Raw genomic sequence first — 21761 nt, 5'->3', positions numbered from 1 at the left:
CCCAGATATGACCTTTCTTTTTCTTTAAATTCCTTCTATAGCTTGTTGAACCTCTTTTATGACTTGTGCTTAAACCACTTGTGAGCCTGTCCCCCTACTATACACTGGTCTCTAAATTCCTCAGGAGCATGAACTGTGCCTCAGTATAATCTGATGAGCATAACTTATAGGAGGGACTGAATTAAGGTTTTGGGGATTGAGATTTTTTAAAAAATCAATATAACTCACTCTATCCTTATTTTCTACTTCAGCATTTAATTTCTATGGGAGTTACTATTTGGCAGTAGAAGTGAGGAATGAGTATTCTTGAGAATTCTATTCAAATTCTCCTATTAATATGAAGAATAGAAATAGATAAATAGAGGTTGGCAAATCTGATAAGGGTTAATATGGTGAGCTGTATAGAATCTATAAGACTTAATGTTAAAAGACCACCTGGAAAGTTGATTTCCTAAAACCTGGTGAACATACATGCACATGAGAACTAGACTGTTGTTTAAAAAAGTAGGGAAAAATCCTTATGAACTGATGTGGAGTGATTTCTAGGATATACTGCTTAGTGAAAAAACAAAGTCCCAAAGAGTATATGTAAATAAAATCCAAAACTCTTTCATGATAAAATCATTCAACAAACTAGGAATAGAGAGAAATGTCCTCAACCTATAAAAGGCATCTAAGAAAAACCCATAATTAACATCATAATTAGTGGTAAAAATCGAAAGCTTTCTCCCCAAGATCAGGAATAAGATAGTAATACCCACTCTTGCCATTTCTATTTAGCTTTGTACTGGATGGTCTAGTTAGGGCAATTAGACAAGGAAATGAAAGAAAAGGCATCTAGATTAAAAAGGAAGAAGTGAAGTTATTTCTATTTGCAGATAACATGATCTTGTGTATAAAAAGTCCTAAGGAGGAATGCCTGGGTGGTTCAGTCAGTTAAGCATCTGCCTTCAGCTCAGTTCATGATCTCAGGGTCCTGGGATTGAGCCCTGTGTCAGGCTCCCTGCTTAGTGGGAAGTCTGCTTCTACCTCTCCCTCTGCCCCTTCCCCTACTGCTTGTGCTCTCTCTCTCTCTCAAATAAATATTTTATTTTATTTTTTTAAAGATTTTTATTTATTTATTTTGAGAGAGAGAGACAGAGTGAGAGAGAGCATGAGAGGGGAGGTCAGAGGGAGAAGCAAACTCCCCATGGAGCTGGGAGACTGATGTGGGACTCGATCCCAGGACTCTGGGACCATGACCTGAGCTGAAGGCAGTTGCTTAACCAACTGAGCCACCCAGGCACCCAAATAAAGTCTTTTAAAAAAATCCCAAGAACTGGAAGAGATTATGCTGAGTGAAATAAGTCAAGCAGAGAGAGTCAATTATCATATGGTTTTACTTATTTGTGGAGCATAACAAATAGCATGGAGGACAAGGGGAGATGGAGAGGAGAAGGGAGTTGAGGGAAATTGGAAGGGGAGGTGAACCATGAGAGACTATGGACTCTGAAAAACGATCTGAGAATTTTGAAGGGTTGGGGGGTGGGAGGTTGGGGGCACCAGGTGGTGGGTATTGTAGAGGGCACGGATTGCATGGAGCACTGGGTGTGGTGCAAAAATAATGAATACTGTTATGCTGAAAAAAAATAAAAAAATTAAAAAAAAAATCCCAAGAAATACATACATACATACAAGTAAACTACTAAAACTAATAAACTAGTTTAGTAAGGTGGCAGGATATAAGATCAATATACAAAAACAAATGGCATTTCTATATATTAGCAATAAACATTCTGAAAATGAAATTAAGAAAACAATTCCATTTATAATAACAGAATAAAAAATAAAATATTTTGGAATTAATTTAACAAAAGAAGTACAGAACTTGTACACTGAAAACTACAAAATACTGTTGAAAGAAATTAAAGACATAAATAGAAAGACATCCATGTTCATGGATCAGAAGACTTAAGACAGCAATAGTATTCAAACTCATCTATAGATTCAATCCAATCCCTGTCAAAGTCTCAAATGTTTTTTTTTTGTGTGTGTGTGTGTGTGCAGAAATTGACAAGCTGATCCTAAAATTCATATAAAAATTCAAGGGTCTCAAAATAGCTCAAGCCATCCTGAAAAAGGAGAACAAAGTTGGAGGACTCACATTTCTCAATTTCAAAACTTAATACAACTCTACAGTAATCAAAACAGCAGGGGTAGTAACATAAAAATAGACATATAGAACAATGGACTAGAATTCAGTGTCCAGAAATACACTCTTACATTTATGGTCAATTGATTTTTGACAAAGGTGTCAAGATAATTCAATGGCGAAAGATGAGTTTTTTCAACAAATAGTGCTGGGACAACACACCATGTGCCAAAGAATGAGGTTAGACCCTTTCCTCACACTACGTACAAAAATTAACCATAAATGGACATAGACCTAAATGCAAGACCTAAGCTCTCAGAAGAAAACGGAGGAATAGACCTTTGTGACTTTGGATTCAGGAACGATTTCTTAAATATGACACCAAAAGAATAAATGACAAAAGAAAGACTGGATGAATGGAACTCATCAAAATGAAAAAGTTCTGCTTCAAAGGATACCATCAAGAAAGTGAGAAGATGGCCCTCAGAATGGGAGAAAATATTTGCAAATCATATACTTGGTAAGTATACATGTACTGATACTTGTATTCAGAATACATAAATAACTTATAATTCAATAATGAAAAGACAAATTTTATTTATATAAAAGGGAAAGAATTTGAATAGAAATTTCTCTAATGAGGACATATAAGTGGCCAATAAGCACATGAAAAGATGTTCAATGTCATTAGTAATTAGAGAAATGCAAATCAAAACCACAATAAGATACCATTTTACTCCCAATAGGAGGGCTAAAATAAAAAAAGAGAGACATTAACAAGGGTTAACAAAACTCAAAACATATGTCCTTGTAAAAACCTACACACGAATGTTCACAGTAGCCTTATTTATAATGGCCAAAAAGTAACACAACCCAATATCTGTCAGCTGATGAATGGATAAATAAAATGTGATCTCTCTATATAATGAAATGTTACTCATCAGTAAAAAGGAATGAAGTCCTGATTCTACATTCTACAACATGGATAAAACTTGAAAACATGCTAAGTGAAAAAAATCCAGATTCAAAAGACTGTATGTTGAATGATTCCATTTATGTGAAATGTTCAGAACAGGAAAATCTATAGAGCCAGAAAGTAGATTACTGTTTGCTGCGGGCTGAGGGAAGGGGGTGGAATGGGAAGTGACTACTAATAGGTACAGGATTTCCTTTGAAAGTGATGAAAAATGATCTGGAATTGGATAGTGATGAAGGTTACGAAATCCAGTGAATTATATACTTTAAAGGGGTAAATTTTATGTTATGTAAATTAGATCTCAATAACAACCACAGAAATCTGGGGGGGATGGGTTATACATTGTGTCTTACCTTTTGTAGAAAAAAGAAGGGACAAATGTCTCCGTTTACATTTGCAAAAAGCAATGCAGAAAGAATAAGACAGAAAACAATAAAGTCAGTTATCTACAAAGGGTCGAGGTGGAGGAACAAGATGTTTTCTGCTGGATGATTCTAGCTAGCCAATATCACAGAGTAACACACAAAGAAAAATTTGTTTGCAAATCACTAAAAATTAAGAGACTCAGTAAGGATCTGTTCATGTGTTGACTTCACATTAGGAAAGAAGGAAAGGAGGGCAGGAGGGAAGGAAAGAAGATAAAATGATAGAAAAGAAGGTAAAGAAGGAAGAAAGAGAAGGAAGGGGAGGAGGGGAAGAAGGAAAGAAGGGAGGAGAGAGGGGGCAGGCTAAGGGAAAGAAGGGGTGGAAGGATACCCTGGCATCTGCTGTCATAGTGGTAGCATGTCTCAGGTTTCTCTATCTTATAAGCTGACCTTTGCATCAGCAGGACAGCCCCACCGGGGCATGGGATAGAAGGATGCCTGCTGGACAGCCACCATCAAGGCATTTTTCTGAGCTGCTTGGCATGCAAGGGTCACTTGCATATTTTCCACTCCTGAATGGAATAAGAGCTAAAGGAAGAAAATGTGAAAGGTATTAGGAATTTCTGCCATAAAGAAAGAGATGAAGTAGAGGATTTGAGATCACCACTTATTTAACATGTCAACATAGGAATCAAACTGCACGGTGAGCTGAGAATCCTTGCTCCTTCTCGGCCACAGGAGTGAATCTGGTCTCTTTCTAAGCACCATTTCATCCCAGGAAGGCACCCTCCTGGCCCGATTTGCCCTGTAGCTGGACACCATCAGGTTTCTGGTCAGAAAAGGATGAGTAGGCTCCGATGAACTAGCAAACATGCCCAGTGGCAGCCTTTTAAAAACCGCCAAGATTAGATTAACGTTTAGAAAATCCACACACAGGCGTGCCTTGGTGACTTGGTCAGTTAAAAGATCGGACTTTGGCTCAGGCCATGATCTCGGGGTCCTGGGATTGAGTCCTGAAGTGGGCTCCACATTCAGCAGGGAGTCTGCTTGTCCCTCTCCCTCTGTCCTTCCCCCGCCCCCACTCATGCTTTCTCTGACTGCCTCTCAAATAAATAAAATCTTTAAAAAAAAAATTCAAAAAGTAGAAAATACACAAATACAAACCTACACACACATGCACAGGAGCAAAGAAATTCACTTAAGTGGAAGGGGAAAAATAACAGCACCAAATTTAAGAAGATCAGGTAAAAGCTCCAATAACAGGTGCGTATTTTAAAAAGCTGGCACAAAGATGGCTCACAACATGTGCTTCCTTTTAAAACCTAACAGAAGTTATTGCAAGCGGTGGTGCAGGCTCTAGGGTTTAAACCAGACCAATACGCACAACAAATAAGACAAGGTGATCATCATTATTTATGAGCCAGAAGCTTTTTTTCTACATGGGATCCAAACATCTGAATTAAATATGAGGATTTTTAAAGAAATACGTAAGCAAATTGCTTAATTTTACTTTAGTTTTCTTTAAAAAAATAATTTACCTTAAGGATGGCTTCCTTTGTATAAAAGCTGAACTTCCCAACCTGGTTATCATCCACCTCAGAGATGGCTAAGACAAGGGTAGCAGGAGCATATCTGCAAGAAGAAACATGACATTGTTCTGTTGTTCTGTGCTGTTAGTCAACAGATGCCCTTTCTGATGGGACCAAATCGTATGCGATCAGCTCTGAGACATCCACAATAATACCAAGTACAGATATTACATAAGACTTGATATTTCTGCCCAAAGACTGAAGGGCTCTGGGATCTTTTCAATCCTTATGGGACTTGATCTCCCTGCAGTTTCCTCGTGGTGACCACTGACTCCAAATTCTTTTCTCTTGAAACCCATTCTACTGTTTTATCCTGTTCCTCTTTGTACCTTTGACCTCATGTCTTCAGGCTCTTCACTAACTCAAGCCCCTTTGTCCACTCCCTAAAAGCTGTCCAGTTCTTGCTCTCTTCCATTGCCCCAATAATTTTTTCTTTTTTTTTTTTTCCCCAATAATTTTCTAAATGTTCTTTGCAACCATGTTTATGCCTTGGGATATGGTCCTTTGTCCATACCTATGAGATTTGGTCAAGTAACTTAGCATCTATGAATCTTGGTTTCTTCATCTGTAAATGGGAGATATCACCTATCTCATAGGGTTAAGGCAAATATTAAATGGGATAATATGCATGAACATGCTTTTTAAAATGTAAGCCACTATGCTCATGTTTGATATATGTTGTTGTTATAACAGCACTCCAAAGTGGCAACTTCAAGGAATTAACATACATAAAATAAATGCAAACTCAAGACACAAGATCCTTGGATGCATAAACCTTCCCCTGGTAACTCAGAAGGCTCCCAGATCTTGTAGGAGTGTTGGGTCATTGTTGGGAGAACCAATCACAGCTTGACCAGGTCACAGATGATTTGGGCACTTTGTGCTGATTGGTTGATTCCAGTTGAACAAAAATATGCCCTATTTCACATCAGTGTAGAATACCAGCCCCAGTAGGAGGCCCTAGAAGAGCCAGAGAATAGCTTGGCTCCAGGTTGGAGACCTAGTTAGCCTCATCTGAGGCCCAATCACCCTTCCTGCCGTCTGTGAGATATCTCTATATCCTTATGATAAATTCTCTTTTTGGTTTAGCTAGTGCAACAGGTTATATTAGGAAATATTTTGCCTCCGGGGGACATTTGGAAATGTCTGGAGACATCTGAGATTGTTACAGTCAGGAAGGAGATGTGTTACTGGCATTTAGGAGGCAATGGTCAGGGGTGCTGATAAGCCACTTCTGCTGCACAGGACAGCCCCCTCTAAGAAAGAGTTACCCAGCCCCAAATCTCGATAATACCAAGGTTGAGAAATTCTATTCACACTCTATCATTCTAACCTTCTCCATTTCAACCCATGGTCTTTTTGGAGAAGAGAGGAGTCCTTTAACGTATTAACACATCAAAGTTACATTTTGAGCGCTAAGCCACACTAGCAAAACAAAGGTGACTTTTCCCCCCTTGGAGTCATCTTTGCTTTCCTTGGGCGGGGGGCAGTACCAGGAATCTCCAGGGACAGAGCTAGGACCCTCAGGGGAAGGACAAATTAGAAGAGAAGGAGAGAATAGGGAGACAGAGGTTTCTTCTCAGCACACATCAAAGGCTGACTCTGCCCAGAGGAAAAGGATTCTTTTCCCAACTAAGTAGATTCATGATCTGCCAGTAGCCAGAGTGTTTTCTTTCCAGCAATGGGCTGAACCTATGGGTCATGAAGAAGTTTCATTGCTTTGAGTCTGCTTCTGCTGCTGGCCAGCAAAAGAGTCGGACTGAGATATTGCCATGCATGTTAGATTCGTACATGATATTAGAGTTTCAAGGAAACAGCTGCTCAAAAAATTTGACTGACTTCTTCCTCATTCCAGGGAAAGTAAGAAGTGATCTGGACTTCTGGTCCATCGTTAACCCTCCCACCTCCTTATACCCAGAAGCAACATGGTCAACCTGGGCAGTGGCTGAGCCTGTGATTCTATCTCACTTGAGCTCTCTGATCCAATTCTTCCATTAATCAGTGTTTTTCAATTCAATTATCCCCCTTCACTGAGATCTCCCCTGCCCCTTAGTAAAGAAAAAAAAAGAAAAAGAAAAAAGAAATGGCATCATGACAGATAGAATATAAGAGAGGGAATTTGGAAATAAAATTGTATTTGTGTGCCAGTGGTGATAGAAATTATTTTTCACTGACCGTTCATTCTACCACTACATTATTTTCACTTTGACCTTTTCAAGGCTCACCTGTCCATTTGATCACTGTCCTCCAGCAGAGAGGTGATAAAGACAGGAGGAGGGTGGTCCACTTTGTCTTTGAGTGATGCAAATTCAAAGTGAATGGGCCTCAGATACAAATGGAACTCTTCAAAACCCATCTCCCATGCCAGTTCCTTATAGAGACTAAAGGGGGGGGGGGTTAGATAAAGAACCAAGAGCATTTGCTATTATTTTCCACTAAAAGAAAAGTAAGTGGTAAGAAAACCCAAAAAATCTGAATAAGCACAAAAGTAAAAGTCAAAACAAGAGTAAGCCAAGTCCAGTACAAAGTAAATGAGTCATAAAGGTCTTGCATCCACTTTACGCTATGACGGACAGTTAAATATAGTAGTTAAAGTAGGAGGAGATATGCTTGGGCACTTCCTCCACTCTCATTTCCTGCAAGCTGGCTTCTGTCTTCATAGTGCTCATGGGGTCACCCATACTGCTTTCAATACAAGGCTCACTATTTTCTCTCAGAGCTCTTTACAGCTGGTAACTGTCCTTTCTTTGAGGAACATCTTTGTTCTCTTGGATTCAGGGTCTCCACACTCCTGCCTCATGACCACTATCTCTCAGTCTTCATTGGCTTTTCTTCCTCTTTTATTTTCAAATCCTAGTATTTCCTGGGGTTTTAAACCTGGTCCTCTTCTCATCTTTTCTGTCCCCTCCTTGGGGAGTTCGTCTTCCAACCCTAAGCCCTAATGATCACCCCCTAGTATAAGAACTTGTGAGCCTACCTCTGTCCTGTCCCAACTCTGAGCTCTACTCCCACATTTACATGGCTTGCAGCAAGGCCCCATTCAGATGCCCCTCTGGCAGTTCAGCCTTAAGAGTCTAGAATGTCTCCCCACCCCCCACACCCACATTCTAACACATTTCTCCATTTTGAAAAGTTGGTACATTAAGGCTGAATTCAAAGGGCACCTCTATTAGTTTGCTAGGCTCCTGTGACAAAGTGCCATAAACAGAGATTTGTCTCACAGTTCTAGAGGCTAGAAGTCTGGGATCAAGGTGTTGGTAGGGTTGTTTCCTTCTGAGGGCCATGAGGGAAGGATCTGTTCCAAGCCCCTCTCCTTGGCTTACACATGGCCATCTTCTGCTTGTGTCTTCACATCATCTTCCTTCTTTGTATGTCTGTGTCCAACTTTCCTCCTCTTATAAGAACACGAGTCATATCGGAACAGGGCCCATCCTAATCATTTCATTTTAACTTGATTCCCTCTGTAAAGACCCTACCTTCAAATGAGGTGACATTCTGAGGCACTGGGGATTAGGACTTGAACACACGAACCGGCCAGGGGACACAGTTTATCCCTCAACAGTGCCTCTTTTATGAAGTTTTCCTTGATCCACTTATAAAGAATGAAATAATACATTTTCTGAGTTCCTATAGTATTTTGGTTGTATGACTAAAATATCATATTAAACTGTAGTAGAACTAAGATTTAAATTGTGAGCTCCCTGAAAACAAGGATCAAAAATTATGGGGCGGCAGTATCATAAAAGTTAATAAATATCTTAACTTATAGTTTGAATTCTGCTTCTAGTACTTTCTAGTTATGTGATCTTAGGCAAATTACTTAACTTTCTGAGCCTCTACTTCCTTGTTGGTAAAATATTAGTAAGGATATTCTGGAAATTCAATGAATGAATACACATAAAGTGCCCAGTACAGATATTGGCCATAGCAGGCCCTCAGTAATGGTTGGTGGTAGATGACTGGACCCTTTAGGTCTGTATGGCCTCTCATGAGGACTAGAACATAACTCATACATGTTTGCAACAGACTCTTTAACTCCATATCTTTCCTGTTCATAGAACATGTCCACTTGGATATCTTCCCATCTACTACACACTCATACCTTAAACCTAACTCTTCAATCTCTCTGCTCTCCTTCTTGAATCTTCCAAACCTCTGCAGGCCTGGCTACTGTCACTGACTCCTCCCTCACCTCCCTCTAGTCTCTCTACTGCTTCTGCTCTGCTATTCAACCTCATCATAATTAAGAGCAAATCCAGTAAATACTCAGAGGGACCGTGTAGGTCAGGCCTCATACCGGGTGATGGGATACCACAGGAAGCAACATGGACACTGTTTTTGCAACCAGAGAGCTTACACCAGCAGGAAAACTGATAAACCAGTTTTAAGCATCTAAGTGAAAGGCAGTGTACTGAATGGAGAGGAAGCCCAGGTGCTGGGAAGAGGGCCTAGCCTAGCTGAGTGGTCAGAGAGGCATGTAGGGTGGCCTGGGTGGAGAAGGAAGAAGTGAGCAAAGTGGTCCTTTCAGCCATTTAGAAAGCTCACTCTGACTGCCCTGGAGCACCAAGGGAACAAGATTATAGACAGGGAAACCTGTGGTCTGTTCTCCCCCACCTAGATCCTTAGTCCCCCTACCAACCGAGCTAAGTGTACACTCTCCAGACTCATTTCTATTAGCCGGTGGCGGAGGGTCACAAGTTCCAGAAGTTTCGAAAATGTCTCCAGGAGGTGCACAGAAGAACCTTGGCTTTGGTTCTGTCCTTCGTCTGCGGCAGACTTGAGAGCAAGCAGACCTATCTCCTCCAGGAGAAAGGGATCTCCCATTACTTTAGCTGAAAACAGCTGGAAGAAAACAAAAGCACTTTTAAAAACTTAAAAAAGAAAGTTCGTACATTAAGAAAAACACTGTAGGTGGCACAGCCTCTGGACTCAGATTTCCCGGGTTCAAGTCCTAGCACTGCCACTTATAAGTCTGTGTAATTTTGCTATCTCTCAGTTCCCTCATCTGCAAAGGGGGATAAGAATAGTAACAGTAGCTGAGAGGAACAAGTAGATAATAATTACCTAATAGAACTGTTGGGAAAGTTTAAGTGATTAATATATACAAAAGTGCCTGGTACATAGCATTCGCTGTTATCATTGTTATAAATACTTTAAGCCAAAATAAAGAACAGAAGTAGAAATCCCTGATATTTTCCAAGTACTTTAGAGGCCAATAATAATAACAATTTCCTCTTCTAACTGCAGTTTCAAAATTTCTATGTGTTTTCACATACATTACCTCATATCTATCTTCACAAGATCCCCCATGAAGTAGAAACCACAGATGCCATGATTTCCATTTCATCAGTGAAAAATCTGAAGCAACACTGCAACTTTCCAAGGTCACACAGCAGTACCAAGAGTAGATGTACACTTCCTGATTCCAAGTTCAGTAGTTTAACAATACGCTAAGCTGCCTTTACAGTGTCCTCGTGGAAGAGCCAGCCCTGGGCAATTTTTGAAATAACTTCATTGTTCTTTAACTCCCTCCTGGCATGATTGGCTCTTCTGCTCTGATGTCTCTGGTACCCTCCCACTTACTCCCAGCAAGGACCCAGTTGGGGCCCCCACATCTGCCTTTCCTGGCTCGGCTCCCTAAGGGTACACCAGCTCCCTTATCTGTCCACTCATCTACCATAGCCCTGTTCTACTTGAAGATGCAATTTCTCAATTCTTGGAGTCTTCCAAAGTGATAAAGAAATGTATTAAACTAATTTCTGCATGTCTTCTGAGGGCAATACCTGCCCCATTTTTTGGCCTAATGCAAAAGGTTAATCTGAGGATTTACCATTTCTGGATACAAATTTGAACCCACTTTAAAAATAATAATAATAGTTAAAACTGGCATGGCATCAATGGGAAACTAGACAGGTATCTCAAATATTCACTATGAGTTATAAGAGAATTTAAAGTACATTTAAAAGCTCTGGTACCATAATACAATGTGAAAAGAATCTGGACTAACTGGTAGTAAGATACATGACTGGTAATTTTGGAATTTTGAGCCATACCCTCCTTCATATCCTCCCCCCTCTCTCTCTTTCTCTCTGTCTGTCTGTCTCCAGGTAGAATACTAAGAAGTTAAATATTTTTAAAATGAAATCAAAACCTTAGGAAATTAGAAAAAAGTAAGACATATAACATCTGGGAAATGATTTGCTTTCTGGATTTAGGAAGATAGACGAAGTCACAAAGAAAAAGATCAACGGATTTTCTTCTATAAGAAAATAAAGTTAAAAAAATAAAAAGACAAATAGGGAGAAATATTGCAGAAAATATGATAGACAAAAGGGTTAAGGCTTTCATTTAAGGGAGCTCATGTAAGTGGACAGGAATGACATTAGGATTCTAAGAGATAAATAAAGGGAAAGAACAGAAGAGTCACAAGAAATACAGCTTGTAGCAAGACTTTTGGAAGGATATTTAGTCTCAACAAATACCAAGGAAATGAAAATTAACAGTGCAATGCCAACAGTGCAATGTTGTGTATATAGAGAGACAGATATATTTATACTTATATAAATATATATAGACCTTATATGCTTATGCTTAATACTGTATAATGTGGCATAATCGGTACTCTTTTAAATTATTGGTGGCATTTCAATATTCCAAATTGCGTCCAAAGACTTAAATTTTGTTCCAGTGATTCCATTTCTAAGAATGTTTCAAAAGGAATTGATTTAAAATATGGAAAAATCTGTAAGCATGGAGATGTACCTTATAACATTTTTTTTTAAAGATTTTATTTATTTATTTGAGAGAGAGACAGTGAGAGAGAGCATGAGCGAGGAGAAGGTCAGAGAGAGAAGCGGACTCCCCGCGGAGCCGGGAGCCCGATGCGGGACTCAATCCCGGGACTCCAGGATCATGACCTGAGCCGAAGGCAGTCGTCCAACCAACTGAGCCACCCAGGCGTCCCCCTTTTTTTTTTTTAAAGATTTTATTTTGTACCTTATAACATTTTTAATAATAATGAAAAATTAGAAACGACTTGAATGTCCAACAATAGGGAAATAGTTGGATAAGTTGTGATTCATCCCTTGAGGGAATTATACTCATAAATGTGAGTATAAAGACCAGTTAGTAATATGGAAAAATATATAATACAATGTTAACTAAGGAAAACAGGGGGGAGGGTATGAAGGATATGATTGTAACTATGTTAACACCCATTTAAAGAAGACGTGAGGGACGCCTGGGTGGCTCAGTTGGTTAAGCAGCTGCCTTCGGCTCAGGTCATGATCCCAGCGTCCTGGGATCGAGTCCCACATCAGGCTCCTTGCTTGGCGGGGAGCCTGCTTCTCCCTCTGCCTCTGCCTGCCATTCTGTCTGCCTGTGCTCGCTCGCTCTCCTCTCTCTCTGACAAATAAATAAAATCTTTAAAAAAAAAAAAATAAATAAATAAAGAAGACGTGAATTCAGAAAAATTGTGAATTTTTTGTGAATTGTGAATTTATTGTGAATGCATTTGAGTGATTATATTTAGGGTAATTTTTTTTTTTTTGCTTTCTTCTTTTGCTAAAATTCTGATTATTTTTGATCAATTTAAAACTAATTAAAGTAAAATAAAATTTTAGTTTGGGCAAGAGGGAATAGGAGGCCAAGGCAGACACATGGAAGGGATATTTTTTTTTGCAGCTGGGGCCCTTAAAAGTTCTTTCATCATAAAGTATTTACCCACACAGAGTAAGGTCAAATTGGAACCCAGGCTCAACTCTGATAGCCTTAACAGAAAAAGAAAAGAATTAAAATCTAACTATAAACGCCAGGTAAATCATTAGGCCACAGTTTGAACCACAGATCATTAGAGTTGAAAGGGACTTTAGAGACCATCAAGCTCATTTCCATCCTCCTCTCCTCAAATACACAAACATAATGTTAGAAAATAGGAAAGGGAAGCTCAGAGAGGCTAAGAGGCGTGTTCAGAGTCACACAGGAAATTAATGGCAGGGCTGAACTTGAGTCCAGGTCCCTGACTCCTCACTCAGTACTCTCTCTCTCCTGTACCAGATCTCAGCTCAGGACAAAAAGAGGGAATTTCAGGAATAGTTAGTGAAAATGAAATATATAACTTTTAATAAAAATATATATTGTTGGGAGCCTGGGTGGCTCAGTGGGTTAGGCCACTGCCTTTGGCTCAGGTAATGATCTCAGGGTCCTGGGATCGACCCCCGCATCGGACTCTTTGCTCAGGAGGGAGCCTGCTTCCCTTTTCTGCCTGCCTCTCTGCCTGCTTGTGATCATCTCTCTCTCTCTCTGTCAAATAAATAAATAAAATCTTAAAAAAATATATATATATATATAGTTAAAAAAAATATATATATATTAGGCCTGAAAACATTTCCCACATACCTATGTACATCTCCCTTCTAAATGTAGCAGTATCCTGATAAAGTAGAAACTTTGACCAAAAATGAAAAAAGAATTACATAAAAATGTTGGCAAGGCCTAGGGCTATGATCTGTCTCTGGCCAAACAGGGGAGGAACAGAGCCAAACAGAAAAACATAGCTAAGTAGTAACATCTGGGTGGAAACATTCTCTTTGCCAAAGAACCCCCGCCTCCCCGACCCTCTTCAGAGAACCTACATCCCTCTGGAGCTGAGTGCTGTACCAGGACTCGGGCCTGGCCAGTGTAAGCCACGTATCCAGGGCCAGCCGAAGCACACGTCTCTCCAGCAAGGTGAAGCTGCTGGCGGATGTTGGTCTGCAGGTGTGGCGGGCCTCCTGGAGGAGGTGCTCAAGGGATCGGGAGATGAGTGATGCCAGGCCCAGGGAAGGATGGAACTCCAGCAGATAAATATTTTTCAAAGCTGGGCTTAAAAAGAGGACTAATCAATGACAATTTTACACAATGAAGAACTTAATCTATTTCAAAAGATATTTGAATTTTTCATTTTTTAAGACTTATAAAATAGCTGCTATACTCTAGGGCATTATAAAAAATTAGAAGTTAAAAGGGGCCAAAGAGGCCATCCAGACTCCACCCAATTATACAACATGCCCTTTGCTTTAACGTGAATCGCTTTAAAAGTGGAAGCTGTAAGAGTTTATTCCTAAAAGTCCAATCTGATTCTTTTTGCTTGTTTAATTAAACTTTTTCATTGTGAAACCATTTTAGATTCACATGCAATGGTAGGAAACAGTATACAGAAAGATCACACATCTCCTTTACCCAGACTACCCTAATAGGTCTTCAACTGTATATGGTAAACCTGTAAACATTAATTGGCATTCAAATATTTGAAAACAACTTAAAGATGAAAATATAACTTAAAAGTAAAAATATTAAACAAATAATGTCCATGACTGGTTTCTATATTTTTCCATGAGTCTTTATCCTTTTCCCCCCAAATGGTAATAAACAAAGAGAAATTTTAAACTCTGTACACAGCTGCTGGAATCATTCATGTTCTCCATAAGAATGTTCTATCTTATAAATGGGTGAGACCAGAAATGAGAAAATGCTTGTCTGTCGGTATTCCTTTCAAAATAGAGGATACAGCATAAGTCAAGGGCCTTTCCTACATGGAAAAATCTACATGGTACTAAAGAGCGTAAATACTTGTTAAACCTATGAAAATGGGATTCTTCTTTGTTCTAGGTCTTAAAAAATACAACCCTAAGGTTGGAAAGGAATCTCATTAAGCAAATAACATTTGCTTTTGAGACTATTCTGACAGGTCTTTGTACCCATATAGTTCTACCAAGTTCTGCCAAAAACCCATTTCCTGAACAATAGAGTCTTTTTTATAGCCAGCCCCCCTCCCCACCCCCCCGCCCCAACTGATGTCCCAAGCTTGTTACAGTGAAGAAAACACTCCTGAGAAAGGTCTGTGGAGAACATGCTGTCTTGTGCCTGGAACTCCCAGGGCTCTTTCTCAAGGGATAAGCTTGGAACATAAGCTATGAAATCCCCCGACAACCTGCTGGTCCCCAGGAGGATTCCATAGCCCAGTGTGGCAATGTCCCACTGAAAGTGTGCACTTGACAGGAGCGCCAGGCTGTGCCTCGATTGTTCACAACTGTGCCCTCACCTCCCAGCACAGTGGCCTGAGAGCTATAGGAGCTCAACAGGTACTTGTTACATATGGAAAGGAGCTGGACAAGTTCTCCACCCTTTGAAGGCCATAGAAAGATTGTGATCACGGGCCCTGCAGACCAGCCTGGGGTTTATCACCCACTTGCCGATTCCCTCACTACCCTCCACGGCCAGGAAGGAATGGGAATTCAAACTACACGTCAAGGGGGTGACTTAAAGTTATGTACCTTCTCTGAGTGATCTTGGGAAATTTAATTTGCTCCTTAAAGGGGTAGGGGTCACAGGTGAGTCTGCGGAAACCTTTTTGGTTTCTAGAATAAATAGCTTCCTAGAAACTAGAATAGATTCCTAGAGCAAATAGATTTCTTCTTGAGACACTTTAAAGCACATCCAAGTTTCATATACATTGGCTTACGTGGTACTTCAGATTAAACCCTCGGATGACATTTTAAGAGTAACTGCTTTTTTTTTAATAGAACTTCTCAAGGGAAAAGATTCTGTACCCAGTGGTATAATTTTAAATTCTAGCCTCGTGTTCTTTATTACCTACAATAATGCTTACAAAACAAATGGATACTGAGCATGCAAGAGAAACGGGGCACCCGGGTGGCTCTGTGGGTTAAAGCCTCTGCCTTCGGCTCAGGTCATGATCTCAGGGTCCTGGGATTGAGCCCCGCATCAGGCTCTCTGCTCAGTGGGGAGCCTGCTTCCCCCTCCCCCTTTGCCTGCCTCTGCCTACTTGTGATCTCTCTCGGTCAAATAAATAAATCTTAAGAAAATCTTAAGAAAAAAAAAATCTTAAGAAAAAGAAAAGAGAGAATCTCTCTTTGAAGGCCTTTATATCCCCTTCACTCATCTCCCCAAATAATTGAGAGGTACTTTATAGACTATGTAGACTTAACATCATACACTTAACTTATCCAAGAGATTAAATGTAAAATGTCTAAAGACAATGCCACCATACCAGCTATTGTTGATGGAAATAAGTTGTTTGCAAATTATGTTAAGGGGAAGTCCAAAGTTACTGCTATCATCTGGACGGCCTTCCTGCCAAAGCCTCTGGACATACTCCCGCTGACGCTCTATCTAGAAATGTAGCATAAAAGTTAAAATTAGAAAAGTTAAGCTTTCCCATGGCTGTGAATTATGAGCCCTGATACGCGAAGAACAGCAGTCCTTTGCGTCCCTTCATTATTTGACTAATTTTCACCCAGACATGGTCCTGAGGATCCACTTACACGAAGACACGCTGGTCTTTCTGTCTGAGCCCAGGGTCAGCCAAGAAAAGCAAAGGCAACCAAATTCAGACAATCTTAGGAGGCACAGGAAAACTTTCTGTCAAATAATTGACTACAAGGAAAAAATTCTAACCAGGTCTAGGGTAAATGCGCTGTAACAATCCATCTCCTGCTTACTCCCTGCCACTGGCTTCCCCCCAGAGGACCTACACTGTAATTTTTCCTTTAGCGGCCTAAAAATAGCCACAACACTTAAAAATAATAATAAACCTCACTTTATACATTCATAGCTTCTAAAGGGGGTAAGTTCATCCTCCTTTCAATACCACGAAACTCTATCATCTAGTGAAAATAAGCTTTCTATTTTTTGTGGACCATTAAATGTAATTAGGGTTGGAAACTTCCTTTTAAGACCGTAGTTATGCTTGGAATTCAACAATGCATATGAGCTTTCAAATAAACACGCCGTACGCGCTGCCTTAGAAAACCCGGATTCTGAACACTCGATGAAAGGAAAACACTTTTCGGTTCTGGCCTGGGTTTTCCATCGTCTTCCCATATGTGATATTTTAAAACCCAAATGTACTTACGTGCTGATTGAGGATGCCCCTCACTAGCTCCAAGTGAAGCCTCAGGCAGGTGCCCTCATCTCGGTAGGCTTTAAGGAAATAAGGGCGGCTGAGATCAAACCTCGGGCGCCTGTGCATTAGGTCAGTGATCACTTGTGCTAAGGCAAACCTCTCCTCAGGGTCCAACACGTGCTGGTAGGCTTCGAAGTAACTGTCAAGAAGCTGCGGATAAGGTTTGTGGTCAGGGAAGAGCAGAGGCAGCCCTAGGCTCCCGCAAAGAGAGGGGAGCCCCCCACCCCACCCCCCGACTTTGGAAAGCCTCCCCAGGGCATCAGCAGCAGAGAGAAGGGCTCAGACCCTCTGGGTACCAGCCTGGGGCGGGCAGCGGCAGCACCAGTGCAACCCCAGGGCCCTTAGTAAACCCACAGAGGTAGGGAGGGCAAAGCAAGGAACACTAGTTTTGCCTGTGTCCCCTCTTCCTCTGCTCTCCACAAATAAGGGGGGGGGGTTATCTAATGAATAATATAACATCTAATCGTTATAAGCTCCAATGAGACAGGGCAGGCAATGTCACTTGGTCAGATATATTTATCTGCAATCTCGTTCCCCAAAGACTCATTCTCCGCTTCCATTTTACTCCAGCACCAAACGTGGAGTGGCTTCCTCCCCTCTTTTTTTTTTTTTTTTTTAAATTTATTTGAAAGAGAGAAAGCACACAAGCCGGGGGCGGGGAAGAGGCAGAAGGAGAGGGAGAAGTGGGCTCCCTGCTCAGCGGTATGGGGCTCCCTCCCAGAACCCCAGGATCATAACCTGAGCCAAAGGCAGACGCTTAACCAACGGCGCCTCCCAGGCACCCCTTCCTCCCATCTTCTTATGCTCAGCAGCATTTCTGACCCCTTTTCTTTCATAGTTGGCCCACATTTCACCTAGAAATGATAGGGGGTGGTAGAAAGGAGGGCTGAGGTGAAAGTCCCCTAACTATAGAGGCATTTATCCCAGACAGGACTCTGTGAGGAAGGGCTTTGCGTCCAGATTTCTCAAAGGCATTGAGGGAACTTCTTTTCTAGTGGAGGTCACAAACCTTTTCTAAAAACCAAAGAAAGCTCCCAGACACTAACCCAGTAACCATGGAAGAGGGTTCTCAGTGTGGGAATTCAGAGACGCTCTTTATTTTGCTTTTACATTTTTTCTGTGACCTTAAGAATTTATGTTCTGTATATAAATTCTGTTTGTGTGCAATTAGTCATGGTGCTAATCAGGAAAATGCTCTTGAGAGATCCCTGGGCTGGAATCCCAAACAGGGACCTAAGGGCAAGATAAGTAGTTCTGGACAGTGTAATTATGGTTCAGGGCTGTCGCACATTATATTAAATATATTAAGATGTACTCATATCCCAATCAAGTACTTTCCTATAACAAGTTTAAATGATATTCATAATCTTGCTTTTTAAGTTATTTGGCTACAAGCAACACACTGAATTAGTGATCAGCTATGATTTCTGGGCAGTATACGTTCAGAGGTTCTTATGAAGTGAGAAGATCTGATCTATAAAATTTTCAAATGTAATGAGATGTTTAGAAGTGCTCAGTTACCACATTTTTACATTTTGCTGACATGTAATTAAGCATTTATTGATAATAATTTTGTATTTTCTTTTCATATTTCAGAGTCACACATGTGTTTTTCCTCCAATTGCAAACATTTTCAATGGACCCTGCAAAGCTCTTAGGTCCTAAACACTGAGTCCACATTGCCTGATGGATAAGTCGGCTCTGACTGGAAGCTTTTAAGGCTTTATTCATTCATTCCACAGCAGAACAAATTCCTTTCCTCTGCGGATCTAATCCAACACATCCTCCCTTTGAGTTTTTGCTCAAGATGTCCCTCCCCAGTCTTCTTCTTTTTTTTTTTTAATTTATTTGACAGACAGAGATCACAAGTAGGCAGAGAGGCAGGCAGAGAGAGAGGAGGAAGCAGGCTCCCCGCTGAGCAGAGAGCCCGACTTGGGGCTCAATCCCAGGACCCTGGGAATATGACCTGAGCTGAAGGCAGAGGCTTTAACTCACTGAGCCACCCAAGTGTCCCCCTCCCCAGTCTTCTTTCACTAGCTCCTCTTAGGAAGGTTTCAGTGTTCTGGAAGGTGTCAGCTCCCATTGTAGCCATATCACCAAAGTCACATCGGCTTGCCCAGTGTGTGCCTCTAACTGGCAGCAAGGAGTGAATTGTTGAGGTTCCAGGTTCTACCAACCTGACAGCCCAGCACACTTTGACGTGCATCAGAGAAAGAGTATGTCTTGTTTCCTTGGGTGTTAGTCTTCCCCGTAGCTTAAGGCTAGGAATTCAGCCCTCCTCTTAACAAACGAAGAAATTTCCTAAAAGGAGACAAGAGCCCCTCCTTTTGTCTGGAGCCCAGAACTAAGAATGCAAAACCAGAAAGAACTGAGAAGGTACAGGCCCCACTTGAATACAGGTGACAACCGTGCAGGAGGCAAAAGGGAGTAAAGGACCCACGTGAACAGAAAAGCCAGGAGCGTCTCTGTCTTGCCACTCATGGCTTCCAAGGCTCCGGAAAGAGGTAAACACTCGAGAATCAGTAGCAGACCGGGAATCAAATACTGCCTTATTAATAGATGTCCAGTATCTGGCTTTCAGTGCTAAAGCACAAGGAGGGAGGGCCTGGGGCACTTTACTTAGCATGTGGTTTTGCAGGATACCCTTTGGGAAACATTGGTCTAAGGGACCTTCGGTCAACCTTAGCACAAAAAGGAAAACACCAAAGGAGGCCAAAAGCTCAGAACACACAAGGCGTTCCGCAGGTTAAAGACCCACATATCTCAGAGTGAGAAATGAAGGAAGGTAGAGATTGCCAGGCCTTTAATGAGTCCCAGGGAAAATGAAGCAAGCAGAAGTGATCTGAATTACCTGTTCCCCCTGCCGAGTTCTACTCTAGAATAGCATTCAATCATTAAATACCGGAAGACAAAGCAGAAATGAAGGAGTGGTGGGTAAGACAGGTGTCACTCAATAGCCTGGAGTGGGGGGAAATCAGAAAAGAAACAATTACTTCCCCAAATCATTCTGGACTAACTTGAGCCTTTTTGACTGGGCCAAGGCAATCCCAGGAGCCGGTTTATAGCATGTGTATGCCTTGACCTGGTTTTTTGGTACAAAGCGTCCTATTGTTTGGCTATTTAGCAAAAGGTCGTGGGGGAGAGTTCTTGCTGGTGATTTCAATCTGCTGATACCAGGTTGCAGAGGTTGGCACTAAAAGGCCAAGCTCACTTGTGTTGTTCATAGGATTGCCAGATTTAACAAATAAACCTAGAGGTCATAGAGTTCCATTTGAATTTCTGATAAACAACAAACAACTTACTTGGTATAAGTATGTCCCAGATACTGTCACGTTTTACTTGGCAGCCCAAGCTCTTGAAAAGGAAAATGTGGCTCTCTTTTTTACATCGAATAGGCTTTCTCAAGCATTGACCTCAACCTTGAGACACTCTCAGATGGGCCCTTACATAATTTTATTATTAATTCTTTTCCCAACAGGGGTAAGACCATGATCTTTCTGCTTCACAAGGTTCTATTTATGATCTGTTTGCTAACTGGCCCATTTCCATTTAAACTCTGGGCTGGTATTTGTCTAAGAAGTCTTCCTAGCCTGTCAAATGTCACCTGTGTGTGTCAAGGGCCAACTCTCAGGCAAAATAATATATGGTACACACTGATGGGAAGTCTCAAATATTGGAGAAAATAGAGAAAAAAAAAGCCAAAATGAATAATCTCAAACCTGACTGTGTTTATATTATTTTTACCCCAAACTCTATATTCTGGGACTTAAGAAACTTTAAAAAATAGCACTTTAGGTCAAATGAAAGTGCAAAAGAGAAAATCAGTGCTAGGCACAATCTGTCACAGTTTTATTTTGCTTTGTTTTTAAGTGCTCCAAACATTTATTCAAACTGCCTTGAAAAATGTGTCCTCTGGTGGTTTTAGACAGAATTAGCATTTGGGCCACGTGTCCCTTAGTGGCTGGTACAGCTGATGGCTGGCTTCTCTAAGAGTTCTTAATCCACCTAAATTCATATCAGCTCTAATTTTATGAATGTTTGTACATAATATGGTTACTTTAAGGATTTAAGACAACGCAGTGTGTTTGAGCAATTCCTAACTCTGGTGATTCCAATATATTTAACAATCAAAAACAGCTGAACAAACTTGGCAGGAGAATCAGTACTGGGAGAAATCAATTGTACTCTAGATAAAAATATGGTTTATCCATTAAAAATAGGCTCTTTTGACAGAATTTCTGATTTAGAAGGCCACACTTTCACAGTTTTGGCATAGATGGCTCAGGTTTTATACAGAATGTATCGTCAGGGTGAGAAAGGAGGGAAACATTTTCAATGATTTTTTTTTTTTTTAAGTTAAAATAATTTCATTTACCATAGAAGAAACTGGTGGAGAGCCCTGGTAGCTTAGCACAGAATGAAGCGTGGGCCAAAGTGTGGAGAAATCTGTTTGTTTTTCAGTCCTCTTTGTCCTTCTATTCTTCTCTGGGCACTGAGTCCTGCCTGGGGCCTCTGTAGGAGGCCTAGGAGCCCTGAAAGGGGAGGCGGGGAGAGAGAGTCCAGAAAAGGCGGGCTGCTAAAAACTCATATGTCTGGACCAATAAACTTGTCGAGTTTAGAGATTCTGCCTTATTCACCTTTAACGTGGCCTTTTCAATTACTACATTCTGAGTCTAGATCTCTCAGTCGATCAAAGTTTCTAACTGCCAGGTCAAGGCTGCAGACGCAAACTCTG

General features: G+C 40.9%; 1 protein-coding gene across 1 annotated transcript in view; it reads right to left on the bottom strand.

Moving 5' to 3' along the window:
• The window catches only part of LOC125102363 (uncharacterized), a 185629-nt gene that overhangs the window by 84436 nt on the left and 79432 nt on the right, over window positions 1-21761 (bottom strand). Inside the window, exons 17-23 of the mRNA XM_047733495.1 lie at window positions 16976-17176; window positions 16112-16233; window positions 13695-13923; window positions 9701-9903; window positions 7287-7442; window positions 5011-5104; window positions 3923-4060 (exon numbers count right to left, since the gene is read on the bottom strand). Of these exons, the coding sequence (XP_047589451.1) occupies window positions 3923-4060; window positions 5011-5104; window positions 7287-7442; window positions 9701-9903; window positions 13695-13923; window positions 16112-16233; window positions 16976-17176 (1143 nt within the window). The remainder of the gene's footprint in view (window positions 1-3922; window positions 4061-5010; window positions 5105-7286; window positions 7443-9700; window positions 9904-13694; window positions 13924-16111; window positions 16234-16975; window positions 17177-21761) is intronic.

Source organism: Lutra lutra, chromosome 6, assembly GCF_902655055.1.
Source record: "Lutra lutra chromosome 6, mLutLut1.2, whole genome shotgun sequence".
NCBI classification, from domain to species: domain Eukaryota; kingdom Metazoa; phylum Chordata; class Mammalia; order Carnivora; family Mustelidae; genus Lutra; species Lutra lutra.
This window is presented reverse-complemented; position numbering and strand designations above follow the sequence as displayed.